This window comes from Thalia democratica, chromosome 8 (genome assembly GCF_965202585.1).
Source record: "Thalia democratica chromosome 8, ktThaDemo2.hap1.1, whole genome shotgun sequence".
Taxonomy (NCBI): Eukaryota; Metazoa; Chordata; class Thaliacea; order Salpida; family Salpidae; genus Thalia; species Thalia democratica.
Genome location: NC_139172.1, coordinates 3,107,392 through 3,134,139, shown reverse-complemented (window position 1 = coordinate 3,134,139; position 26,748 = coordinate 3,107,392). Strand labels below are relative to the sequence as shown.

At 26.4% G+C, this 26,748-nt stretch overlaps 2 protein-coding genes across 2 annotated transcripts; one reads left to right on the top strand and one right to left on the bottom strand.

Annotated features, from left to right (window-relative positions):
• Positions 1-650: 650 nt before the first annotated feature.
• Positions 651-11,108, bottom strand: LOC145842534 (U3 small nucleolar RNA-associated protein 6 homolog). Its single transcript, XM_082949993.1, has 7 exons — positions 10,987-11,108; positions 10,558-10,751; positions 7,548-7,671; positions 6,063-6,286; positions 3,653-3,870; positions 1,443-2,080; positions 651-1,167 (listed from the first exon to the last, which is right to left on the bottom strand). Exons 1-7 carry the CDS (start codon positions 11,071-11,073, stop codon positions 877-879), a joined length of 1,776 nt encoding a protein of 591 aa, XP_082806119.1. The 5' UTR covers positions 11,074-11,108; the 3' UTR covers positions 651-876.
• Positions 11,109-24,807: 13,699 nt separating this feature from the next.
• On the top strand, positions 24,808-26,151 carry LOC145842370 (kelch repeat and BTB domain-containing protein 12-like). Its single transcript, XM_082949798.1, has one exon. The coding sequence runs from the start codon at positions 24,808-24,810 to the stop codon at positions 26,149-26,151; it is 1,344 nt and encodes a 447-aa protein (XP_082805924.1).
• Positions 26,152-26,748: the final 597 nt, after the last annotated feature.

The following is a 26,748-nucleotide window of genomic DNA, read 5'->3' as shown; positions in this document are numbered from 1 at the left end:
GCTGCCAAAAAACCTGGAACAGGACATTTTAGGCAAAAAAAAAGAAAAACGTGGAGTGTGAGAAATTTTGAAAAATAAACAAGAATTTCAATTTACTAAGCGAAGACAATAACATGTTTAGTTTTTGAAACTTTTTTTAAGCTTGCTTAATAAGTACTAAGTTATCTTAATTGTTGCTAATTTTTTTGAAACTTGTTATCCAGGTTTTTTAAATTTCTTTTAGGTTTTTTCAAAGAACAAAATTTTTGGTACCAAAAACACCATTAAAAAAATAGTGATACAAAAAAATATCTATGTGATATATTTTTCGTATCTAATCGAAATTTCATCACTTTACATGTAAAAATAGTTTACAACTCCCAGATTTTTAGTGATATTTGTTCAAAATTACAGGTTTTTTTTACAAATTTTCTCAAATTCTAGGATAGATTATTTGCTTAAGTTGTCAAATTTCAAGTGTTTCCAAGATTTCAGCAACCTTTGTTTAAAAATTGCTAAAATTAGTTAAATAAGTTTTTAGAAATCATAAATACATTTATAATATAAAAACAGGTATATTTCAAATTAAAATAAAAACAAGTTTCTAATAGTTTTTTTTTGTTCTTATGGGTTTATGGAACCCAGAAGATGTATTACAAACAAACTTTAATAGCAAAAAATACTTTATTATACATAAACAAATGAAATATTTTAATAGAAGTATACAATTTACCTAGATATCATTTAGTCATAAAGCATTTTTTGAGTAAATTAAAAAGTCTAAAAACATGAAATCCTTCTAAAATATTTAAAATTTTTGTTAACGTTCTAAAGCAATTTAAAATACATTAAATCAAAACGTGTAAACACATATTAACCTAAACCCATTGACTAAATTCAACAGTTGAAAACTTCGGTGCTGGATCTTTCCAGGAAGTTTTGCACCAGGTCCTTGTTCAACTCGTGCTGCGCGTTCAACCAAGCGTTGTGAGCGCTCCTCATCGTTTTCCTCAAATACTGGCAGTTCTTCACCCACACGTCCACTGAAGTTGCTCCGTAGCTCCTCACGCCGAACCCGTGCACCGCGTCCATGCTACGTTGGTTCAACCGGCCGACGGTGAACATGTCCACCGCTTTCAGGTGGAGTTTTTCGCTGCACGCGAAACATTCCATCATGCGCTTGTACACCTGAGTATATTGTGTATTATTTTTAAGTGAATTTAGATGGTTGTTTTTTAAATATTATTAATAAAATTTCATTGTACTTAGTTTTTACAGCAAGATCACAAAAGATATTACCTTAACTTACTACCAAAATTTAAAATTTAAATAACATTAACTATTGAAACTTATTTATACAAAAATTAACACACTTTATACGCGTTATTATCTGTTAAGAAATTATTTGTACTATTTTACGCATACTTGTTTTAAATTATGTAATAATGACTAAAAACAAATACCTGAAAAGCTTGATCTACTGATTCGGTCAAGCAGATCTTCTTGAGGTAGAGCAGCTTGCACTTGTGAGTTAATTCGGGTTTGTAATGTTCCGAGCTTGCGTGCTTGAAGCAGATATCATCCGCCAGCTTCGCATCGGACTTCGCGATCGCAGCTTGCATCCAAACAAGGAAGAACCTTCCCACCAGGTCCTTGTTGTTGGCGCTCTTTCTCATGTGGGAAGAAACTTCGTGAAAATATTTGTCAGCCTCCTCGCTCTGCAGCGCCACCAGGGTCTGCAGTTTGACGAAGGAGACTTCCGCGTTGCTGCTTGCACGCTTGTTCAGCACTTCCAAGCTGCACTGGTGGCAGAACTCCGCGTTGAGAAATTCAACGAGTTCAACTACTTGCTCGTCGGAGAACGCGCTGAAATCCGTCGTGCTTTCAACTTCTCGTTTCAGCATCTGCAGCCTCCTGCTCTTGATCTTGCAGCTTTCAACGGGGCTGCCGGCGAGTTTTTTGAGGAAGAAGATGAACTCTTTCACCATGATGGCGTCTCTGCCGCTTTTCTCAACAAACTCTCGCATCTCGGCAACAGCTTTGTCGTCGATCAAACTCTGCACCGTGACGTAATTCTCCTCACTGTTGGTCAACGATGTGGCTGTTGATAATTACTTAAATTACTTACGTTAAAAACTTAATTTGTTCATATGATAAAAAGATAATTTTTATAAATCACCTACTGTTAGAAATTATTAAGTTGGTGTTCTGTTTCGTTTGTTAATAAAAACTAAACCGCAGAGAATCTGCAGGACCTGCTCCAATAAAAAAAATGGAAATAGCGAACGCTGACGGGGGAACATCTTTAAATAAAAGGAACGAGTTAAAACTCCTGTAAAGCTTTATTTACTAACTATATAACTTTATACTTTAAGAAGCTTTATTTCAAAACTTAAAAGCGTTTTGATAAGCAAATATCTATTTTAATTTGCACAAGTAATTAAACCAATATATAATTACGTCATAATACAATAGCCAAACTTTTTTAAACGAGTAAATTTAACTTAAAGGTTTAGTTAAAGAGATGTTTTTCTTTGTTAGTTATCTACAAATTTCGCAATGCCACTAAATGTTAGTATAATTATCTTTTATTGTTTATTCTTTATTTATTTGTTAAAGTTTTAAGTTTGTATAATTTTTAAGTAACGTGCATTTTCCTAAATTTAGCCTAACAACATTAAAATCATCATATGCTAGTAACTTTAAACTATAGGTTTTAATTAGATTTTACTCAGTTTTTTGTTATACTTTTTTCTTTTTAACTTCGTTTATTTCAAGTTTAGCCTATTGTCTTCCTACTTGTTATCACATAAATTTTACAGCTTTTAAACAACTGAAGATCTCGTTTTTTAAAACGAGTGAAACACTGTATTGTGATAAAAATTTAAAAAATTTATCATTGAATCATTCTCCTTTTTAAGTCGAGAACTTTGATTGCAACTTTTAAAGCTAAAAGTACGCAATAAAAACTAATAAGGATTTTAATACATTTTTTAATTATAATCATACATCTTTCAACAAAATTTAATAATAATTTTGCTGCCCAGAATTATGTGATTTTGAACAACATTTGAACAGAACCTAATTTGCAAATCCAGATAAATACAGATTAGACTTAGTTAAAATTATTTTTTGAATAAAGTTTTATTATTTTTCTAAATGTAGCGAGTATGTTACTTAAATTTTAGATAATTTAAATTACGTTAAAACTTACTATTATTACTGATTTTTTAACAATTGAATTGTTTTTAAGATTGAAACTTACTTTTAAACATATCAATGATCAGGCTTGATTTTTTTACCATGTAAAGATAAAACACATTTAGGTCAAATTTAGGTTTCAATAGAATTTTCTAGACAGCTTAAACATGCAAATTTTAACAAGTTTGCCACTCTTTAATCAAAAACCTGTCCTGAATCATCCTGAGTTTTTTTTTTTTCAAAATTAATAAAAGTATAGTTCTTCATCAAAAAAAATATAAAAATTAAAAATCATTAAAATCTCGAAAAAAATATGTCCTGAGATTATTATAAAATCCCAAGCTATTCTGAGATTTTCACAAAAAGCAAAAACACCCGTAGTCAACCTCAGCCTACAAATAGAACTAAAAACGTCCTTAGCGTGCGACAAACATGTGTTAAGAAATTTATTGATGAGTACAATCAAGCTCACTGTTTTTCTTTGCCATTCTGTTCCACACGATTTTGGAGCAAGCTTGCGGGTCGGAAGAGAAGTCCTCGCATATCCGCTCGCATATTTCCTCGGTTATGCGCTCAGCAACGTTGTTATCGTACCTGCTCGCGATGTTCATCATTTCAAAGCAAATTTCGCTGTTGGCGGGGTGCTTGCTCCTCGCCTCCCTGTATATCGTCATCGTTCTTTCCACGTGCCTGTATGATTGTATGATAACACTGATTTGTTGATTTTTGAGAGAAACCGAGCAATTACTTAGGCTTAACGTGTTGCCTAGAAAAAAATAAAACTCAAAATACAAATTGCACAAAATACTAATTCCTTCTGAAATAAATTACAGTAACCTCTCGGATCTTTACGCACTCGTGACGTTACGCACTCTCGTTTAGTTACGCATTTCAGAATTCTATAAAATTCAGAAAATAAAAATTTTAATTTTTTCTAATATTGCACAAATTAGGTTTAATGTTTATTTTTAAATTCAAATATGTTTTAAAATACTAACTCACCTCCTTATATCTTTAGACTTTGTAAATTTATGTTCCTTGACTAATTGATTAACATTTAGTTATACCTTAGTATATCAGAAATTTTGTAAACAATAAGAGATTAAATCAAAATTCTGAAATAAATATGACTGTGTTTAATAATGAAAGTATAATGAAATAATGAGAGTTTAAAACACAAAAATAATACAGCAGTCTCGCAAAATATTAATAAACACCATTTTATATTTGTAAAGAAATGTTTAATTATAAATTGAATTTGCTAAGTAGAATAGAATATAAATGTCACATATAAATAAAGATAAAGATAAAATCTACTTATTATTAAAATATTAAAATTATTTCTACTAGTATTATTATTGTTTTATAGAAATTCAAATCCTTTTTTTTAATATATGTATAAATTTATCTGTTGTTTTCATATTTATAAATGAAGTAAATAAATAGTTAAAAGTGGGAAAGTGCCCAGTCTGCTTTTAACTAGAAGCAATATTAAAAATTAACCATTTTAGTGAGTATATTTGGTAGCTCTCGTTTCTTTACGATCTCTCATATCTTTACGCACTTTTTCTGTGGACACAATGTGCGTGAATAAGCGAGAGGTTACTGTAACAACTTTAGTTTGAACATGTTATGCATAAATATAACTTTCTAACTTCTAATATTACCATTATACTAACTTCCTTCATACTTAACAATAAAACAGCTCAAAGTTATTTAATTCTATATTTTTTTTTTACTTTTAACAAATATTTTTCATTTATAGTGTGTTTTGTACAAAGATACAGATTTAAATAATTATATTATTAGAAAAGTATATTTTTAAACAGAACAGAAAAAAAACAAGTCATTTAAAAAAAAACAAAGGTGGTAAGGTAATAAAAAAAGTTGAATTTGTTTTATTTATTAGCTTTTTTTTTTAACTTGTTTTTTTTTTGAGTGACCAAATTATATGTATAAAAAAACTATTTGATTGAAATACTACTACAATTTTTAAGCAACTACTTTCGTAGTTTAATTATTAATTGACAATCTTGTTGGAGAACTTCAGCCCGGAGTCAAATTTAAATATACCAATTTTGTTTACCTGACATAAAACATTGTTTTACTGTTACAAACTGGTAATAAATAAAATATTCCAAACACTTGCAATTAGTAACTTTTGTTAAACTAAATACATATCAAAGCTTATTAAAATTTACAAAGTGTATGAAAATATTCTTCAGCATATAATTTTAGCTTTCAATCAAGGGTCAATATTAGTTTCTGTAAAAAAGCGATAGACTTAATAATTGCAGGGTTGCCAAAAGTTTCTAAGAGTTTCTTTCAGATTTGCATATTTCTTACAAGCTTTCAAAAGTAAAAGTTTTTGGGTTTATTTTAAGTATAAAGTTAAGGATAAGTTAAAAGAACTGGTTTTAATAGTATAAAAACATAAAAAAGATACTGTTAAACTATCTAAATGTGTTTTTTGATCAAAAATAATAATTAGCAATATAACATATTTTTTGTAAAAAAATTGAAGTTTCATTATTTTACAAAAAATTGTTTTTAAATCAAGGTTTTTCAAAATTCTCAAACTCAAGGTTTTTTTGGCAACCCTGTAATTTTAGTCGTAGAAATTAACAACAAAAACGAACTGAGAGTAAAAACACTGGTAGTTGAATAAATGGCTATTTTACAATTAAATGAGTATACATATATAAGAAGTAAATTAGTATACATATATAAGAGTGAGTAAATAGATAATAAATGATGAATTAACAACAAAAACGTACTGAGAGTAACAAACGTATCAAACAGTCAACAATGAGAATCAACTCACTCAGAATATTATGATAAAATTAAAAATATAATAAATAAACAAAATAAAATCAACTTACTCGGATTCATCTTCAGTAACGTCCTCCCCGAAATTCCTCCTTTTGACCAAATCCTTTTCGGCCTGCAGCACGTGCAAGCGGAATATTTCAACGAGAACCTTTGCATCGTGGTCGAACTTCTTGTAAGCCACCATCAGCGTTTTCCTGCTGTCTTCGAACGAGCTGCAGTCTTCGAACTGCCACTTGGCTGCCAGCAAGTGTACGTGCTTCTTGTCACCGTGCATCTGTGATGTTATGAGTTAAATAATTATTCAGAATAACTAGTTTCAGTACACGGCTCAACTTGAATATGCTATAAAGATAAATTATCTTATTTATTTCAGATAACTTTACATTCTAAAGCAATTAAAACTTTTTATTTTAGGATAAGTAACAAGAGTTATGTTATGAGTTACACACATTGGCATAATTATTTTGAATAACTAGTTTCAGTACACGGCTCAACTTGAACATGCTATAAAGATAAATTATCTAATTCATTTCAAATAACTTAACATTCTAAAGCAATTAAAACACTTTATTTTAGGATAAGTAACAAGAGTTATGTTATGAGTTACACACATTGGCATAATTATTTTGAATAACTAGTTTCAGTACACGGCTCAACTTGAATATGCTATAAAGATAAATTATCTAATTCATTTCAAATAACTTAACATTCTCAAGCAATTAAAACACTTTATTTTAGGATAAGTAACAAGAGTTATGTTATGAGTTACACACATTGGCATAATTATTTTGAATAACTAGTTTCAGTACACGGCTCAACTTGAATATGCTATAAAGATAAATTATCATATTCATTTCAAATAACTTAACATTCTAAAGCAATTAAAACACTTTATTTTAGGATTAGTAACAAGAGTTATGTTATGAGTTACACACATTGGCATAATTATTTTGAATAACTAGTTTCAGTACACGGCTCAACTTGAATATGCTATAAAGATAAATTATCTAATTCATTTCAAATAACTTAACATTCTCAAGCAATTAAAACACTTTATTTTAGGATAAGTAACAAGAGTTATGTTATGAGTTACACACATTGGCATAATTATTTTGAATAACTAGTTTCAGTACACGGCTCAACTTGAATATGCTATAAAGATAAATTATCATATTCATTTCAAATAACTTCACATTCTAAAGCACTTTAAACACTTTATTTTAGGATTAGTAACAAGAGTTATGTTATGAGTTACACACATTGGCATAATTATTTTGAATAACTAGTTTCAGTACACGGCTCAACTTGAATATGCTATAAAGATAAATTATCATATTCATTTCAAATAACTTCACATTCTAAAGCACTTTAAACTTTTTATTTCATTATGACAAGGTATTTATCAAGTTTTAAAAATCAGTTAAACAATGATAAAACTATACAATACATAAAAAAAAACAATATTGAAAATTCAATCTAGTTAAACATGGTTTAAACTGTATGATACAAAACAAAATAAACTTTTTACAACTCACGCTTGTTATCATTCTGCACAACGAGGAAAGTCGTCCTTTTTGTTTCCACTTTTTACAGAAAGCCGCGTACGACGCATACGCTTTCAAATCGCCTCCCCACCTCGTCAGCACGCCGTTCCACAATCTGACATTTCATTATTAAAATAACTGATAACTAAGTTACAATAAATAAATAACAATTGTTTGAAAAATGCACAACAAACAAAATAGAATTTTTTAGAAAAGGTAATTCGTTAAAACTTACAAGTAACCTGCTAATATTAGTTTTAAATATCTACAAACTGACATTTTACATCAGTCATTTTTAATTAAAATGACAAGAGACCATTTGAAAGATGTATAGAATCTTTTTACAAAAAGAAATTTCTTAAAACTTACAAATAAGCTGCTAATAACAATCGCAAGAACAATTCTTAATCATCTACCAGCTATCTTTAGCAATTAGGATTACCACTTTTTTAATCATAAGAACTAGCCAGGGTTCATTAAAAATCGTTAACAATATTGCTTGTTATTGGTTACACTTTAATTGTGACAAGTTGAATAATAAAATTAATGATTAAGGGCATAGGGGAGTAAACACTTTTTTAGAAGTTTGATTTCAGTTTATATAGTTTTTACTAAGCTACAAGATGCTTTTCACAGATTAAAAAATTCAAAATAATTTTTGAGATATAGCCGGTCAAAGTCGGAGGCAACAATAGGGTCCTTATGGGAAAACTAAAAACTATTTTTTTGTTTTTTTGTGATAAAACTTTTATTTTTTAACATTTTTTATCAAATTCTTATCGACATAACTTTTTAAATATATCAAGCAACATTTCCTAAAAATTTGAGGTATTTATCTCAAAAAACGTAGGAGATGATAGATTTTAGTGATTTCTAGTTATTTGCCGTTTTAGTTTGCGCCTCCCATAAGGAACCTATTGTTACCTCCGACTTTAACCGGCTATATCTCAAATTTTCACCAACTGAAAAACATTAGAACCATTTATGTAAAACATAGTTTTATAAAATATAAATTGAACAGCTGTCTTATCTATAATAAAGTATCAAGTACTTACCAAAGTTGTACTGAACAGCTAATTTTAATGCGTCGGCCATGGGGGGGGGGGGGGGGTAAAACATGTTTTTTACAAGTTGATCTTATTTTAAAGAGTTTTTTCTAAGCTTGAAGATGCTTTTTATTGTTTTAAAAAATTCAAATTTTTTTTGAGATATGACTAGTCAAAGTCGGGCCGCATAATAGGTTCCCTATAAAAAGGGAAAACTAAAACAGCAAAAAAAGACTATTTTATTTAAAATCTATCTCCTCCTACATTTTTCAATCAATCTTCATCAAACTTTCACAGTCTAATCTTTATACAATAACAAAAAAACGTTACTTTGGAATTAAAAAAATTTTAAGTAAAAATATTATTTTTTTGAAAAAAAAAACACTTTTTTTTTAATTTTTGTGATAAATTTTTTATTTTTCTATATTATTAAAACTCTCAAGTAACGTTTTTTCCTTTTAATATAAGGAACATTTTCTAAAAATTTGAAGAAGATTGCTTGAAAAATGAAGGAGAAGATAGATTTTTATGAATTTTTTAATTTCCAAGAAAATTGACCCCAAAAAATTTGCGGTCCATACGTTTGTATTTAAAACTTTTTACAAAATATAAAATATCTCAAAAGTTAAATGATATTTTTAAATTCTATAAAAACTGACTTATAGTTTGTACTTAAAGCTTTCATATAAAAGCCAAATTTAATTTTTGTAAAAAAAAATGTTGGACCCCCCCCCCCTATGGCCTTAACTAGTCTAGAAGGTCTGATTCCAAGAAACCTTCTGACCAGACTGAGTTAAGCAACAATGTCTCCAGGATACATTATATAGCTACAAAAATTCTTATAAACTACTAATAGTAATAACAGACTGTAAATACATTCTTGCACATTCTAGCTTTACAAAATTATTTGAAAAAAAAATAAGTTACAGGCATTGAAGACTTTTTAAAACACCAGAACTGGAAGCGAGCATATTATTCTTTATATTTATATTATTTATTATAAGATAACAATTTACAAAAATCAACAAGAACCAACACAAAAGTACACAAATAAATACGAATCTGGAATTAGCTCAAATAGCTAAATTCTGAAACTTTAGCTGGATACCTTTGATCTAAAATGAAAGCAAAAAAAAAATTTGGTACAATATTTGGGAGGTTAAAAACTTACATTAGGTATGGTAAAATAAGGTTACAATACAAGCATTTTTTTCAAAATGAGTTGTGTAGTTGAGTAATTTTTGTGAAATTGTAATAAAACACTTTTGCAAGGGACTTAAAACGTTGCCCACTCTTTATATAAAACAAGCCAAGTAAAAATAAAAGTTTTCTTTAAACTAAATAAAATCTGCCTCATATAAAATATAATAAAAACGGCCTGGGTTTCCACAATAAATACAACAACAATTTAAAATTTTACACATTTAACTTAAAAATAAGAATGGTTTTACAAAAAAAACAGCAATAAATTATTTTCATATAAATTTAATCAAAATTTTTATTATTTCCAATTCATTAAAGGGCAACTTGATTTTTGCACATTCCTATCAGGAACTTTTTTACAAAAATTACAATATCTCTAATATTTAGTAAAATTTATAAATACTTTTAAAATTTGCTTGTAATTTATACTTTTAGCTTTTAAATAAGAGTAAACGTTAATTTTTGTAAAAAAAATTGGACCTCTTACGGCCATAACTTTGAAAACAAATTGATAATGACAAACAAATTAAACTTCATGAAAAAATGTTAACTGAACTATATTTAATAGTTTATTTTTTCCTTGGTTATCAAAAAATATTATAAAATACATAATACCAAGTGTTTAAATACATGTTTTTTATTTAAATACAAACAAACAAAAGTTGATTATCAAAACTTTTTATGTATAAAAACAGCAAAATCCTATGCACTACAGTAAGAAAACAATATTTTATTCATTATAAAAAACTCACTTGTGTATCCTACCAACTACTGCATACTCTATTTCGTCCTTTTTGTGATCACATTTCAACGCTACTCTTCTTTTTCGTATTTTTTCAAGAAATATGTAGTCTGACTGGATGAACTCTAGAAAGAACTTTTTGGATTTTTGTCTCCGCACAATTTTGTATTCAAAATTTTCGCGTTTTTTAAGTTCTTTTCTAACCTAATAATAGTATATTAAAAAAGATTAGGCGTTTACAAACAATAATTTAAACTATTTTAAAATTATAAAGTTTTGCATTTTATAAAAGTGATAAAACCAACTTCAAAATAGTATGGAATTAAAACATCTTGATGTTTGCAGAGTTTTCAAAAAATATTAGTTGACCTGAACTCTGTTTTTACATAGAAATATAAATCATAATTGCAATTACATTAGGACTTCACTTCAATCTCACCTGATCAGCTGACATCAGACCCAGGTTTGCTACAGCCTCAAACATGGGCAAAATGCTTTCTATCTGAATATTTTGATTGTCCCCCATCTTTTATTTATTTAATACCAATATTAATTAAACCTGAAATTCAGTTTATTAATCATCTTTAATTTAGTAATCAGTATTTTAGTTTTGCAATTTTTTCTAAGTAAAAGTAGTCTATTATTTTAGAAATTTATTCCAGATTTTTCAAAATACAGGTTATTTAGTAATACAAGTAAAAATTTTTAACATAGCATAAAAAAAATTAAAAAAACTGTAATACTAATTTTAAAAACATATCAAAAAAACTTATATATCATAAATATTTTTCTATATTAATTCTATTATATGTTAAATGCAAATATTTGTTTTGAATTCCAGATTTCACCAATATTTATTTGCCAAAAATTTAAAACTCGAGATTTTCAGTTAAAGTTTAAAAACAAATCAGAGAAAACTTCTTCTAAAACTTTATAATCTAGAATGCCATAATTTTTTAATTACTTTTTATCACTAGTTATTGTTAATATTTGTCTTGTTAAAAAATTTAAAAACATAATTAAGTTTGTTACATAAACAATTAATACACAAAATAAGTTACATTTATAAGAACAATGTTGCGTGTACAGATTTTTTTTCTTTTTACATTTTTTCACAAAATTTAGTGTTTTACAGCAACTAACTCAAGTTACTGTTAAATTAATATTTTACTTACTTTAAAAAGCATTTTATTTGTTGATGTTTTATTTACCATTAAGTTAACTTTTATTAAATTTAGTTTGCTTATAAAAAGATTTTGGAAAACTTTTGACAAAAACATGGGCAAAAGTATGCAGGGCAAAAGCCTGGACTTTTGTTTGCCGTGAGACTAGCCCAAGTTTAACAAAGGGTTGATCGTGCCAATTTGATCATCAGACCACAAGCTTTTGGTAGACTGAGACCGGTTTCGTCCTTAATAGGAAAATTTAGAATGTCTTTTTTAACTTTTAAAAACTAATAATTCTACACAAAATTGTTTATAAAACAAAAACAATATTGAAACTGAACAAACTTAATCTCATACATATTCTAGAAAAAAGATTGTTATTGAAAAAACTAAAGCTATCCTAAGTTTTTCATAAAGAAACAGAAGTATCCGGAGTTTAGAAATAAAATTCAAAAAAAAAATTATATGATAATAATATATAATACTATTGAGTTATCTTGAGTCATCTTGATATTTTAAAAACTTTAAGATATCTTGATTGTCTTGAGTGTGTGAAACCCTATTTTAATAGTAGAACTTAATAGTACATTAACTATATTCAGTTTTAAACTTTTTGATAGTAAGTGGTAAAATAGAAATGTTACATGTACAATTTTATTTTATGAATACGAATACTAAACAAAAATAATAAACAAATAAAAAGATTCTGAAGAGGGAAGCAAAACTAGGGAATGTATATATGTCTCTTATGACAAGAGTTTACAAATTTCTTGTCATAAGAGACAAATTTTCTTTACAAAGTTCTTTAATTTTTATAAATATTGTATTTTGTATACTTTTAAGTTTATTATATAGTTTATTATATTAACATAGTTGCAATTAAGAACTTTGCAGATAAAAGTTTCAACTGAAATTTGTTACTTTACAATTTTTGTGCAAAAACTCAGTTTTGTTCTTACTTGTGTTAAAAAATACTTTTCTTCATTAAAAGGAATTAATTAATAGGAACAAAACTACATTTTAAGGTAAAAGCACTTTCCAGAAGATAATAACTGCATTCTTTTTTTTTCAAACTTTAAAATTATCATTAAATATAAGAGTAGAAAAACCAAACGGTTTTAAGAAAAAACATAATATAGTCAAAGAAAAAAGATTCACAAACTTCTTCTTCAAATTCAGACCTTTTTTGGATTTGCACTGACAAAAACTCACATTTTGAGAAAATAGCTACTAAAATCAAATGTAAATTTAGAAATAAATTCACATCTTTTGCTTTTTTTTCAAAAAAACACTTAAGCTGACAGCACAACCCTGGATATTTAGTCTTATTTTATATTAATTTTCAACCAATATTATTTTTGTTGAATGAAACTCTACATTAAAGAGTTAGAACATTTAGCTGTCTTAAAGCATAAAGTTCAAGCTTGTTTAGATTGTTTGAGAAATTCTGGCTGACTTAATCTTAGTTGTTTTGTTTTTTATTCAGGAAAGTTAAGATAATTTTCCCAAATCTTTAGCTAGTTTTTATGGGGAGTTGTCAAAAATGCATGGACATTTTTGCAAGAAAAGTCATATTTGATTGAATGGAATAATTTTTTTTTGCTAAATTTTTACTAATATATATTTTTTTTTACTTTAACGGTTATCCCTTACTCTCAAATTTTTTACTACTTTAATAATTTCAATTATTTTTTTATTATATGTTTCACCCTTTACCCTTGATTGGTAATTTTGTTATTATGTTTTTTATTACTGCATATTTCATAAGTTACTCTGGTGCAAAAACTTTGATCCATGAAAATTTGTGCAAAACTGACCTGTTTCCAGTTTTTTGGGACCATTCAAATATGCACAAAAGCACTTTTGCACCAAGGGTCACTTTTGCACAAGAGTATAAATAATACATATAAAATAATGAAAAAAAGTTAAGGACCAAGATTATGGTGTGACAGTGATAGAATAATAATTATTAAAAACATCATAAGAAGAAAAGTTACCAACCAAGGGTAGTGATTAAGGGCAACAGTGATAGTATAAAAAAAAAAAGAAAAATTAAACAATTAATCAGGGTTGCCAAAGCTTTTTTGTAAATTTCTACCAGGTAGTCTGAATTTCTTTAACATTTTTTAAAACAAGTTTTTTAATGCATCTTTATAATTAAATTATAATACAGTAAATGGAATAAACTTGAAAGCTTTAAGTTAATATTTTTTTTTATTAACAATAAGTCAAATAATAAGTAATATTAACACGATACCTGGTAAAATGAAATTTTACTATGTGTATAACATAGCTATTAGCAAGGTATAAGCTTTTATATATTATACATAGATAAAAGTTTATACCTTGCTAAGTGCTCAGTCTAGTAAATAGCATTTATATAAGTAAACACAATAATGATAAACTGCTATGAGTTTAAAACTTGATACAAAGCTCTTAAATTAGAGAATCAAATTAAAAACAAACAAACTAACAATTTAAGTTTTAATTGATTTAAATGTATAACACATTATAAACTAAAATTAATAGTATTGTGAAAACAACAACACACTTAAAGCTATAAAAAAAAACTTAATACAGATAAATAACTAACATTTAATTAAATAAAATATTTTTATATTTAATTAATAAAATAATACTAACTTTAATAAATTAACATGCAGTTTCTATGATATATAGGTTTATATATTTTACTCTTAGACAGGTGCTCTCAATAATCATAACTTCTTATAACAGAAAGTCATTTAAAATGCATTTTACATCAGTAATATCTTTCTGGCTAGCTGACTCAACACATTTTACATTCAAAATAAAAAAACTAAAAGTAAAAAGAGAAAGAATTCGCTTGTTATATTAGAAAAAAAAAACAAATATACAGACAAAATTTGCATATTTTGTGTAATAATCCTGCCATAATACATCAAAAGTAGTTAAAATGTCAATATTAATATATTTATGCCTATAATTATAAGCTTTCATTTAAGATACTAATTTTAAGTCTAGGACATGTGTAAGTGAATTTTTTACTGTTTAAGTCAAATAATCAAAAAATATTGTTGGGGTTGAAATTAGTTTTTTGGGCTGCAGTTTTGTTTTTTAGATTCTTTTAATGAAGCAAAAACACATTCAAATCATACTTCCTTATAAGTCAAGCAAACATCACCAACATACTCCCTACTATTTGTTTTTAAAGTTACATCTTTCAAAATAAAGAAATAAAGCATTATATTAGTTTAAAAATTATTAATGGACTTACTGTGAAAACTTTAAAAATATTTGTTATAAAGTAATTAAAAATGAAGATAGGCTTTGAGTTTTTAGGTTGTTCATTCTGTAAGAAACCAGTTGAGTTCACCAACTTTAATATCTTAATATCTCAAGAGTTGCTTTGAAATTACTGTAAAATCAAGGTGTATTCCCCCTGTTGCCTTAATTTTTTTTTTCAAGTGTTCAATAAAAAGTGATTATTTTATTATTCAGGGTGGCAACTGGTTTTTAGAATTTTTTTCCAGGATTTCTTAATTTCTTCCAGGTTTATAAAATACATATATTTGAGCCTATTTTTAGTTTAAAGTTAAGTTTAAGGTTAACAGGGTTGAGTTTTGTTTTTCAAATTTTTTTCCAGGTTTTATAAATTTCTTCCTGGTTTTTCAGATTTTCTTCTAGGTTTTTGAAAGCACACCTTTTTTTTGACAATTTTTAGTAGTAAGTTACTATTTAGTTAAAAGAAAACTGCTGTTCAACAGATATAAATTATTTAAGAGTTACTGTAAGTAATGCAACTTATTTTATTATGTTGAAACCTGTTCTAATTCTTCTAATATGGTTGTTGTCAAAAGCCGTTTATGTTGGTTTAATACAATAAATAAATACAAAAAGTCTACTTAAATTTTTCTTAGTTGGAACGAGATACCTTTTATTCTTATAAAAATATTTAATTAAATGATTATTTGATATTTTAAAAGTTGCAACAATTAATTAATATATTTTTTAACCAAGAACTAAGTCCTAAAAGTAAGAACTAGAACTAAACTAAAGTAAATAAGTATTCAGAACTAAAAATTCTTATAACTTGCTATTTTTCTTTGATTTCTACTTTTTTCTATTGACACTTAAATTGAGAAAATTTTTTTTTTTAGAATTTTAGAATAATTTAAGAATTTAATTAATTTGTCTGAAGTGTATTAAATTCATCTTGTGCTACAATAGAAGAATGACAACATACAAAATTTGCATTATTCAGTTAACTACATTTTATGTTAAAAATTTTGAAGAGTATTGTGTTCACTTAATATTTTTTCTGTAAAAAATTTGTAGAATTTTTATTTTAGTAATGTTGTAGAAAGTAATGATTTTATTTCTTTCCTAATGACTTCCACTCACTAACAATATCAAAAAAAAGTTGATGTTAAAACATTATTGTTTCCATAACAAGAAAGTTAGCTAAAACTACAGATTTATAAGTCATCAAAACTATAAGCATTTCAATTTTATCCATTTTGTAAAAATTAACAAAAAATCAAAATTAAAAAATCCAGGTATTTTGTTCAAAATTCTAGATTTTTCAGGTTTTTTACAAAATTTCTCAAATTCCAGGTTAGCAACCCTGGCTTAATAACTGTGTAAAGTAGTATAACAACATTTGAAAGTCACAGTTAAGCAAGCTTTAATGTGATTAAAAAAAAGATGATGAAGAATTTTTTTATCTTTATTATACATTTTCAGTGTCAAATCAAATTTTTACTACTTTACATATAAAACTTGTTAAAAGTTTAAGGTTTTTCCTTTTATCTTTTTTAATTCCAAATTCCAGGTTTGTTTTGGCCTAAAATGGCAAATTCTAGGTTTTTCAAGGATTCCAGTTTAAGTGGCCACCCTGTATTATAGTTTATTCATTCTATAAAGAACCTATTACTTTGAACTTTTGGTATAAATCAAGGTGGATTCCCTCTTGCAGCCTTAATTTCAACAATACCAAAATTTTTTTAAGTACTAAAAAGCTATTGTGATAATATAATCAATAAGTTGACACTCCTTGACTTGAAAAAAAAACTGTTCTGGGTCATACTGATTTTTTTTTCAAATTAAAAAAATCTTTCTAATTATTCAAAATTAATAAAAATTAAATTATTTAATAAAACTGGTTATAAAATAACTAACGTATAAAACTAAGTACTGAAACTAAATCAACTAATTCTCACTCAAAATATAAAAAGTCTATAAAGAAATGATTTATAAAAGGTTTAACTGTCCTGAGTTTTCCATTAATAAAACTTTCTAGAGTCAGCCTAAGTTTAATAATAAAAATAAAATAAAAATCATCTTGAGTAATCCAGAGATTTTCAAAAAGTTAAAAACATCCTGAGTTATCCTGAGTGAGTGTCAATTCTAAATCAACTACTTAAACTTAACAGACCACTATCTAAGTCAGAGTTTCCTAAAGTAGGCAATATTGCTCCTGGGGGCAATTTTAGTAAGTTGGGCAGTCATAAAATTTTGAAACTTACACTAGATATTCTTAAGTTGTAGATGAAGAGCAAAAAAAGGTCTTAAATGTTTTTAAATGGTAGTTTTTTGAGTAGTTTTGTTGGAGGGGCAATAGACTTTTTAATTTCTTTAATGGGGGCCAATTAGAAAAAATGTTTGAGAAACTCTGATTTAAGTTGTCTAATTACACTTTTATAAAATTCATAAACTAAAAATTTACTTGTACAGTTTTAAAATTAAACTTTTTTAATATATTTAGATAACAAAACAATGGTATATCTTAGTTGAAATGACATGTTACATATGGAAATTTAAATGTGACAATTTAATATTAGCACTAGTAATTTTTATTATGGCAATAGTAATTAGAAGTTTTTTCAAATATAAATTTGTTTTGGAATGGCAGTCAGAATAAAAAACTAATTCATCACTTTAATGTCAATTTTTAAAAATAACTGTCATGTTTTCAATAAATATTTTATAACTAACAACTGAATCTGCTCAAATATAATTTTAATTCTTCTTTAAAAGAACTTAACTGTTTAATATAAAGAGCTCATATCCAGCTACTATTTTATAAACCATTGACTGTTCTTAACTCATCTTACCTAAAAGCTACAAACCTATTTTTCTGATCAACTTCTATATACTTTTACTAATCCTAGATTGAAAGTTATGGTTGTTTTTTTAAATTAAAAGTATGATAATTATTTTATGTTATAAAACTTAACTTATCTTTTACTCTTTATTATGTAATTTAGTAAAACCTTATAAAGCTTAAAATTGATAAATAATTAACATTTAGTACCTTTTTTTGTACTTGTGTTGAGGTTATATTTTAATTATACAGGTTATAAGGACCTCTACACCACAAGGTTTGAATTGAACTTTATAAGGTGCTAAAATTGAATTACAGTTTTTAAAATTTAGTTCAGTAGGAATTGTGTAATAAAATTGATACTGCAGAATACTGTACATTATATCAAGTCATTATATGTCACAGATTTGCCACTCATTTTTTCAAAAAACTTTCCAGGTTTTCCAAATTTCTTCGAGGTTTTTAAAAGAACACATTTTTGGGTTTATTTTTTGTTTAAAATTAAATTTAACATAAGAAACTGTGTTATATAGTATAAAAATATTGAAATGATAGTACAAAGCTACTTTAAATATGTTTTTTAATGAAAAAAAAAAATGATAATAATTTTTTTATTTTTAATGATAGAACTTTTGAGTCAAATTGATATTATACTAATGAACATGTGAAAATTGTAAATATTCCTGGTTTTCCTGGTTTTTTTTCAAAATTTCTCAAATTCAAGGTTTCCAGATAATGTGGCAACCCTGATGTCATTACATGATTTATTTTTCAAAAGAATTACATAGAAAACCTCAAAACTATGGTAAATGGGGTGGTGTGGAGTAAGAACTTTTAATTATCAAGCTCCAGAAAATTTCTCCTAAACTTAGTTTAAAGCTAATTATATAGTAGTAAACATATAAAATTCAAGTTTATATGTAACTTTAAATAAGTTAATTAAGTTAAATAATGGTTTTTTTCATAGTCAATAACTGCCAATATCGTGTGATCTGATATCAAAGGGGTGCTTTGAAAACTCTCTGAGTTGAATTTGTAAGATTTTAATCCAAGGCCTAAACAGCATTTAAATTGCAAGATTCACAAATAAACATTTTGATGATTTTAATATTGTTCATGTAAAGTTATCCAAATTTCTTAGTTTATATTCATAATCTTCAACATTCAACTTCTAAAATATTTTAATTCATAAAGTTTTTTCTACAAATAGGTAAACTAGCATAAGTCTTTTTGAAACGTTAAGGTGTTTTCCCTAATATTTGCTGAGTAAACAGAATAAAAAAGTTTTTTCGTGATTTTTTTTTACTTTTATTTTTAATTTTTGATTATTTTAGATATGTTTGGGTAAGGTGTAAACCTGTAAACCATTAAACAATGGTTTTTTCAAATCTTTCTGAATCAAAAGTTCTGGTGTAAAATGCGCTTCTGACATAATTTGGTTACATGCTAATTCAAATTCTGAGAAATAATTTATTTTTTTGAATGTTTTAAAGAAATTATATGACAAAAAATTTAATGTATTTGACAAAAATATAAAAAGAGGCTGTATATCTAATGAATAAGACTGTAGTTAAAAAAGGTGAAAATTTTCTTTAAGAGAGTTTTTAAAATTACTTTATTTTGAAGCTTAGTTTAGCCATAAGCTAAAAAAATAACAAAAGTTTAGTAAAAATAAAAAATTGTATGTAGGTATCAAATTAAGGGTAGGTGTCAAATATGCACAAAAAACACTTTTACACGAATGGTCCCTTTTGTAAGATTAAAAATTTCTTGATTTTTAAACTTATCTTTTATAACTTTAATTTTTTATTTATTTTGTTTCTACTATCACTGTTATAACTAACACTGCAAGGCTCTTAACAGCATAATAAAAGAAGAAAATATTTTTTAATAACTAAGACTGGAATTAAAGGAATTTGTATCATACGTTTTGTCTCAAAAAGTTTGGTCTAAGAACCTGGTGTACAAAGGAACCTTTCGGTAATTGAGTCGTACAGTGTTTACGAGCTTTAACACATAATTTTTTTATCGTTTAAGTACTTATACCTTTAGTAATGAACAATCAATTAAAAGAAAAGAAAAATGAATGAAAATAAAACTAAACGAAAATTAACTGAATTTTGTGTTTAATAATGTACTATGAATCTTGTTTAGTAACATAAGAACTAAAATATATATATAATTTTAAATTAATTTTTAAAAGAAGATAAACAACACTAATAACAAACGTGTGAATACTTGAACTATAAGTTACAACTTATTTAAAGAAGGTAAGATGTAATACGCTAAATTTTACAAAATATTTTTTTATAAGTATTTTGTGCTAAAAAGGTAATTTTTCTTTTATTTAATAATTTAATTAGAACAGTATAAACATTTTTAAATTTCAACAGTTAGTTTAACTATTTAAAAATTGTTTTAAGCATTTTAAAGAAATAATTTTACAATAACTGAACTTAACTTTTATAAATGAAAATATGAAGATAAGCACTGTAAAATTTAATCTTTTAATAAAAAACAAAAAAAAAACAATATTAATTTAAACAATAATGATACTAACAACAAATTTCCTTCTATTTTGAAATATTTTTTTTGACTACTTGTCCAAGTCTAAAACTGTAATAATAGAAAGAAAACAACACTTGCAAACATAAAAAATAAGATTTTTTTAGTGATATCTTCAAAAAAAAGATATTTTAAAACTTAAGTTTACTTGAAACAGTTCTTTTAGCTTACTATTATTTTTTTTTATTTCTGCTAAAGTATAACCATGTATAACTTTTTTTAATATTTGCATGTTAAAAAAAAAAAAAATTGTAAGCATAAGAAAAAAAAAGTTTTAAGTATTCTAAAAATTAATTTAAAATAGTAATCTTAAAGATTAATCTCAAAAAATAGCTAAACAAAAAATGCTAAAAGCTAGACTAAACCAATTTTACTGTAACCAAGCAAATCAACTTTCGAAGAAAAAAAAACAAGAATCCAAAAAAAAATAAATTAAAGTTTAGATATTAAATGACAAATCTTAAGTCCTTAAATAAAAGTAAATAGACGAGTAGTAATGAATAATGATCACTAATGACCTTGAGAATCACTATTTAAAAGATAACTTTTAAGTTTATCCTGGAACTTTCCAAAATAACTTATGTTTTTTAAACATAGTGGTAGCCTAGTCCATAGTTTACTTCCTTGGTAGGATAGTAATTTATGACCTAATTTATTGTTGAATCTAGATAGGAAAAAAAAATATTGTTTCTGAAGACCTCATATGATAATTATGGACATTTTTTACACTATTATAGTAATTTTTAAAGTTAACAAGTTATTGTTAAACTTAAACATAAACAGACGTTTTTCATATAGATACATAACTACAACATCTAATACTTTTTCTGAGTTTTTCATTCTTCACACCATTATCATAATTCTTATAATGTATGCATCAAGTGCTCTTTTTATGATAACATTGACATCATAGGGGTCGTATAGACATGAAATTTGAATATTTTCTTTATTTTTTTGTGTTTTTACTATTAATTTGTTTTTCAATTGCTGCAATTTTTGAAGTAGGTTGTAATACATTTAAACCATTATTGAAACTAAAATGGAATGGTAAACATCTGGTAAAAACAATAATTTTTTTTTCTCAAATAGAAAAACTGTACATAACTAAAAATCTAAATATTAAATATCGTTTAGCTATTAAATTTAACAGATCTGTTTTTGAAAGACATTAATTATGGTTTATGGTAAAGTTACATTTTGAAATTTGTTACCTTTTTCTTGTTTATGAAGGAAGAGTTGTGTTTACCTTCCAACAAAAAGGCAAAAAAAAAAATAGAATGAAGAATTTATTTTAAAACAGGAAGAAGAGAAAGTGTGGATAAACTGCATTTGATAAATTTAATGGAAAGTTTTGAGTTAACGTTCCTGTTCATTCAAGCGTTTAAGAGAAAGCTAGCAAGGTAACATTTCTTACTGATGAAACTTAAATAGAGTTTAGATAAAGAGAAAATAAAGAGCAGTCACAAGTTTACTGATGCAAATCACAGCTATATATAACCTTTCAACAGTTGGAGCAGATCATTTCCAGATTACCTTGCTGCTGGTAACATGTATACACTTGTGTTATTTTTGGTTATTGTTAAGTTATTTTTTAAAATAATAGTATTTCTTATTAGCAGTTTTTTTTTATCTAAATTCAAAGTAGCTAAATGTATTAACATTTATGATTTTCTAAAGTGTATTCTTTAAAAATCAAATTGTGTTTAAAGGTTCTAACAACATTCAAAGTAATTTGTGAAGCATGGTTTGTAAAGTGTTTTATATTTACATAGTTCTTTGTATTTGTTAGTGTTTGTAGTTGTTCTTTATATAAAATTTTTTTCAACTCATGTCATACCTAGTTTTATGTAGTATTATTTAATATCAGTATTAGTGAGGTTATTATTGTTATTTATTTGATATGTTTATAGTGTGGTTTATAAACTATCTAAAACCATATAAGATCATCATTTAAGTAACCTTTATCTATAGGTTTTAATATTGTAGATGTTTATAGAACTTGCCATATTTGTCAGATGTTTTCTTTTTTTGCCATCTTTTTCCCTATTTGCAATATTCTGCTACATTTGTGATGTTTCTCATAAATGCCAAATATAATACTATCAACTTTCACTTTACAATAAATAGAATTTACATCATCTACCTTTGAAGTATTTGTCCGTGATAATATGAATCAAATTTCTTAGTTTATTAGGGGCTTCCTAATTCTTAGACTATTTAAAGATTCTTAGTGGTTTATCGTATGTATTTTTTTCTTGCTATCTTGAAATTTTAAAAAACTAAAAAAATTGTTCATTTTATAGTTTGGATATAAATAGAAAATTTGTAATTTTTGTTCAGCATTAAAGATTTATCATTTTAACAAAACTTTAATTTCTTTCAAGATTTTTTACCAAAACTATGTTTAGTCTAGATTTTTTTTCAGTTTACAATGCAATCATTTTTACTAGGCTAAAAAAAATGCATGTTTTGTTTAAAAATTTAGGAATAAATAGCCTTTTTTACTATTATTTTATTATTGTATCATCAATGGCTCAATCTAAATATATGCTTTAATTGAAGTTTTGCATTGGATAATTTTATTTCTACTAAAATGTGCACGATTTTACAGAAAATGCGCTTGACTTATGAGCAAAATAAATTAAAATAAATTCTTACTTGCAGGCAACTTTAAAAACAAATAAAATAGCTGAACGACAAAAATACGTTCAAAATATCTGTTAGGACCTGGTACAATAAAAAACCGATTGTATTGGAGACTAATTAATGCCTTGCCCAGGACGTAACAACGTTTTTCATTTCCTTTTCAGGTGGATCAACTGATCTACGCATCGCACCTGGTTTAAATAGTTATTAATAATAAAATTGTGACCTGTTTGACGAGGCATTGAGAAGTTTAACATTTTTTTTTACAAAAATTAACATTGACTCTTATTTTAAGTCTTATAGTATGTACTAAAAGATAACTTTTACGGGACCAAAAAAAAGAATTAGCTTTTCATATAGAACAAGTTTTGTTAAAGAAATTCGATACAACCAAATGGAATAGAAAATTTTTAAAGACAATTTTCTCCGGATTTTTAAACTTCAACAAAAATTTATCTGTTCCTTCATTTTTAAAGCAACTCAATTTAAATTTTCAGGAAACTTACTTTTAGATATAAAAGCATTTTTTTTTCAATAAATTTAGAGAAAACTTAATACCAAAGTTAAAAAAAACTTTATTTTAGTTAATTTTCGTATATATTTTTTAATTAAAAATTATGTTTCTACAAGTTGTTAAAAACATTTTAATTGTTAATATGAAAAGTTTCTAAAACAGTTGCTCAAAAACTGAATGAGGAGATAGATTTTATAGTGAAACTTTTTTTTTTCTTTTAGTTGGCGATTTCTATACTTTGATCGCTTATATCTCAAAAGTTACTTTGAATTTTAACAAGCTAAGACAACTAACAAGTAACTTATTTAATTATGTAAAAACTCAGACTAAATTCAAAAAAGAGTCTTGTATTTACCAATTATGCCCTTATTGAAAATATGAAGTTAATTTTTTTACACAATTAACAATTATAAGATTCATGAATTAAATTTTGGTTTGTTACTAAAAGGTTAAACAAACAATAAACATTTTTTTTTGATTAGTATATAAAAATACGAAGGTCCACAAATGTATTTATATAATAATCTAATTTGCTTATTAGTTCATCATTGTAAATTTTTTAACAATAAACTTAAAACAATACAAAAAACAAATTTACAGCTTATATCTTTAATAAAAAACTAATGTATAAATTTTTAGTTATCTTTTAATTTAAATTATCTAAAAATTTTGAGTATAATAACGTTTATTAATTAGTCAACTGATAAATATTGTTCGAATTAGTTTTGTATGTAATAATTTAATAAATAGTTTAACTAGTATAAATTTTCAGTAACAACTTGATCTAATTTATAAAATGTCATATTTAAAAGACAACTTAATTTGTACACGAAAGAATAAGATGCAACTTTCAAACGTTGCTTATCACGAAGCGTTTAACAAAAGTTACGCGAAAGCTACTAACTATAATGTTCTAAATGCCTTCGAACAACAAGCAAGACTGTATTTAGATAGGACGATTGAAAAAGGTTTGTGAACATCGATTTTTTTAATTGTTTATGTTTTTTTTAATTATAAAAATGAAACTAAAAAAACCTAGTTATATTGGGTATCAATAACAAAATTCATTTTTTTAATAACTAATCAAAATTAAAATGCTTAAAATAAATTTTATAAATAATTAATGTGTTTTAAAAAAGACTATGTGCTATTTTTAATCAAATTTTTCGACCAGGTGATAAAAGATTAGCTCACACAAAAATGAAAAAACTTAGAAATATCGTCGCAAATTTAAACTTTAGCAACAAGAGTGATGTAAACTTGAAACTAGACAATGCCTTCTTCATGTATGAAATTTGTACTGTTTTCATCAACAAAAAAGCTAAAATGCAGGCCTTGAACTACATTGAAAGGTGGTTTTATCTTGCCATTGAAAACAAAGAACACTTAGGTTTGAGTTTTAGATTGTTTAGAAAATTATGCTCAAGCTCCAATCTCAACACTACATCGGAGATTGAAGTTCTGAATGCTGCCGAATCTTGGATAAAACACAGCCCCAAAGAAAGAATGGTATTTGCAGTTGAGTTAATAAAACAAATTCGTTTGCCGTTAATGTCGCAAGCAGCTATAAATAGTTTGCTCCGTGAGAAAAACTCATTTTCAAGGTGTAAAAAATGTGTAGAGTACATAAAACGAGCACCGTGGAGTGTTGAAAAGCAACTTCTAATCGATCCAGCGTCTATTAACTTGCAAGTCCGATACTGCAGTCAGAAAAGTTTTGATGTATTAGTGTGTGGAGGTGACGCATTGTGGCTACCAGATTTATCAAATATTCATTGTTCTAATGTTTACCAATCAAAAGACAAACTTTCAGAAGAAGCCACTTTCATCAAGTCTAATTTTTTCAGGTGCTCCTCCAAACTAGTTGTTGTAAACAGGTTTATGTACACAATATGTAACGGCAAGCGTGGCATTTCAATAAACTCATACTCGATTTGCACGAAAGAATGGTCCAAACCAAAGACATGCTCCATCGGTGGACAAGTCGTTTTGAACGCCTGCGTTTTAATGAATAAAGTTTTTATACACTGCAGAAATAAAATTGAAGATTGGGCGAACTACACACGAAAACAATATTTCTTCTGTTTCCACCCGAAAAGTGGCAAATTTGAAAAAAGAGCGCAGATGACAGGATTCAGAACAGTTAATAAATTTTGTATTTTTGCTGGAAGAGTTGTCACTGCAGGAGGTAAATTCCTACAGTACCGTGGAATACAGCTTGCTCCGGAGTTTTATCTAACCAGAACCGTGGAAGGATACGACCCGTCGAGTAACCAATGGAACAGAATGCCGGACATGGTCCATGAAAGGGACCCTTACAGTTCGGTTGCCCTGCGAAACAAGTTGTACGTTTTTGGCCCACGTGGTAGCGAGGTGTTTGACGTCATCAGCAACAAGTTCGCTTGCATTGGAGCGGAACGGCCGTTGTTCACTTACCAATGGCTTTCCTTGGAAGGAACTGTTGCGTTTGGAGGCAAAATATTTGCGTTCAGCTGTAATTCGATGGAAATGGCTTTTTACGACGAGGAAACAGGAAAATGGTCGGAAGTGAAGAAGGTTGGGCCAGAAGTTAAGAAAGAAGTAAACTCAATTATAAAATATTCTAGTCTTAAGTTGCCACACTACTAAGTTAATGAGTCATGCAAGTAATTATTTTAATTAGACTTACTTGTAAAAAATGATCGTAGATTACTCTACTTTCTTTTATTTTATTATATATCATTTGAAAATAAAACTTTCCTAATATTTAAAATTTTACTGACCTATACAACACGTTAAAAGGTATCCAAATGGTGTGCAACTCGTTTACCAAAAGGTTTTTTTACACCAACTGCTAAAACCAAATATTTTGAGCGTTTTTTTTTCGTTTAATAAACAATTACAGTACTGAATGTTTTATATATTTTTTTACAAACTTTATGTATCTTATGATTTTGTTAACTAGTATAAAATAGCAATAACAACTTAATCTAATTAATAAAGTGTGTCATTTGTAAGAGACAATGTAATTTGTACTCGAAATACTAAAATGCAACTTACAAACGTTGTTTATCATAAAAAGTTTAACAAAAAATGCGCAGAATCAAAAGCTAATAATAATAATAATGTTCTAAATGCCTTTGAACAACAAGCAAAACTATATTTGAATAGGACAGTTAAAAGGTTTGTGAATACTGTGTTTCTTTTTATATATATTTTTTTAACTAATTGTTTATGTTGTTTTAA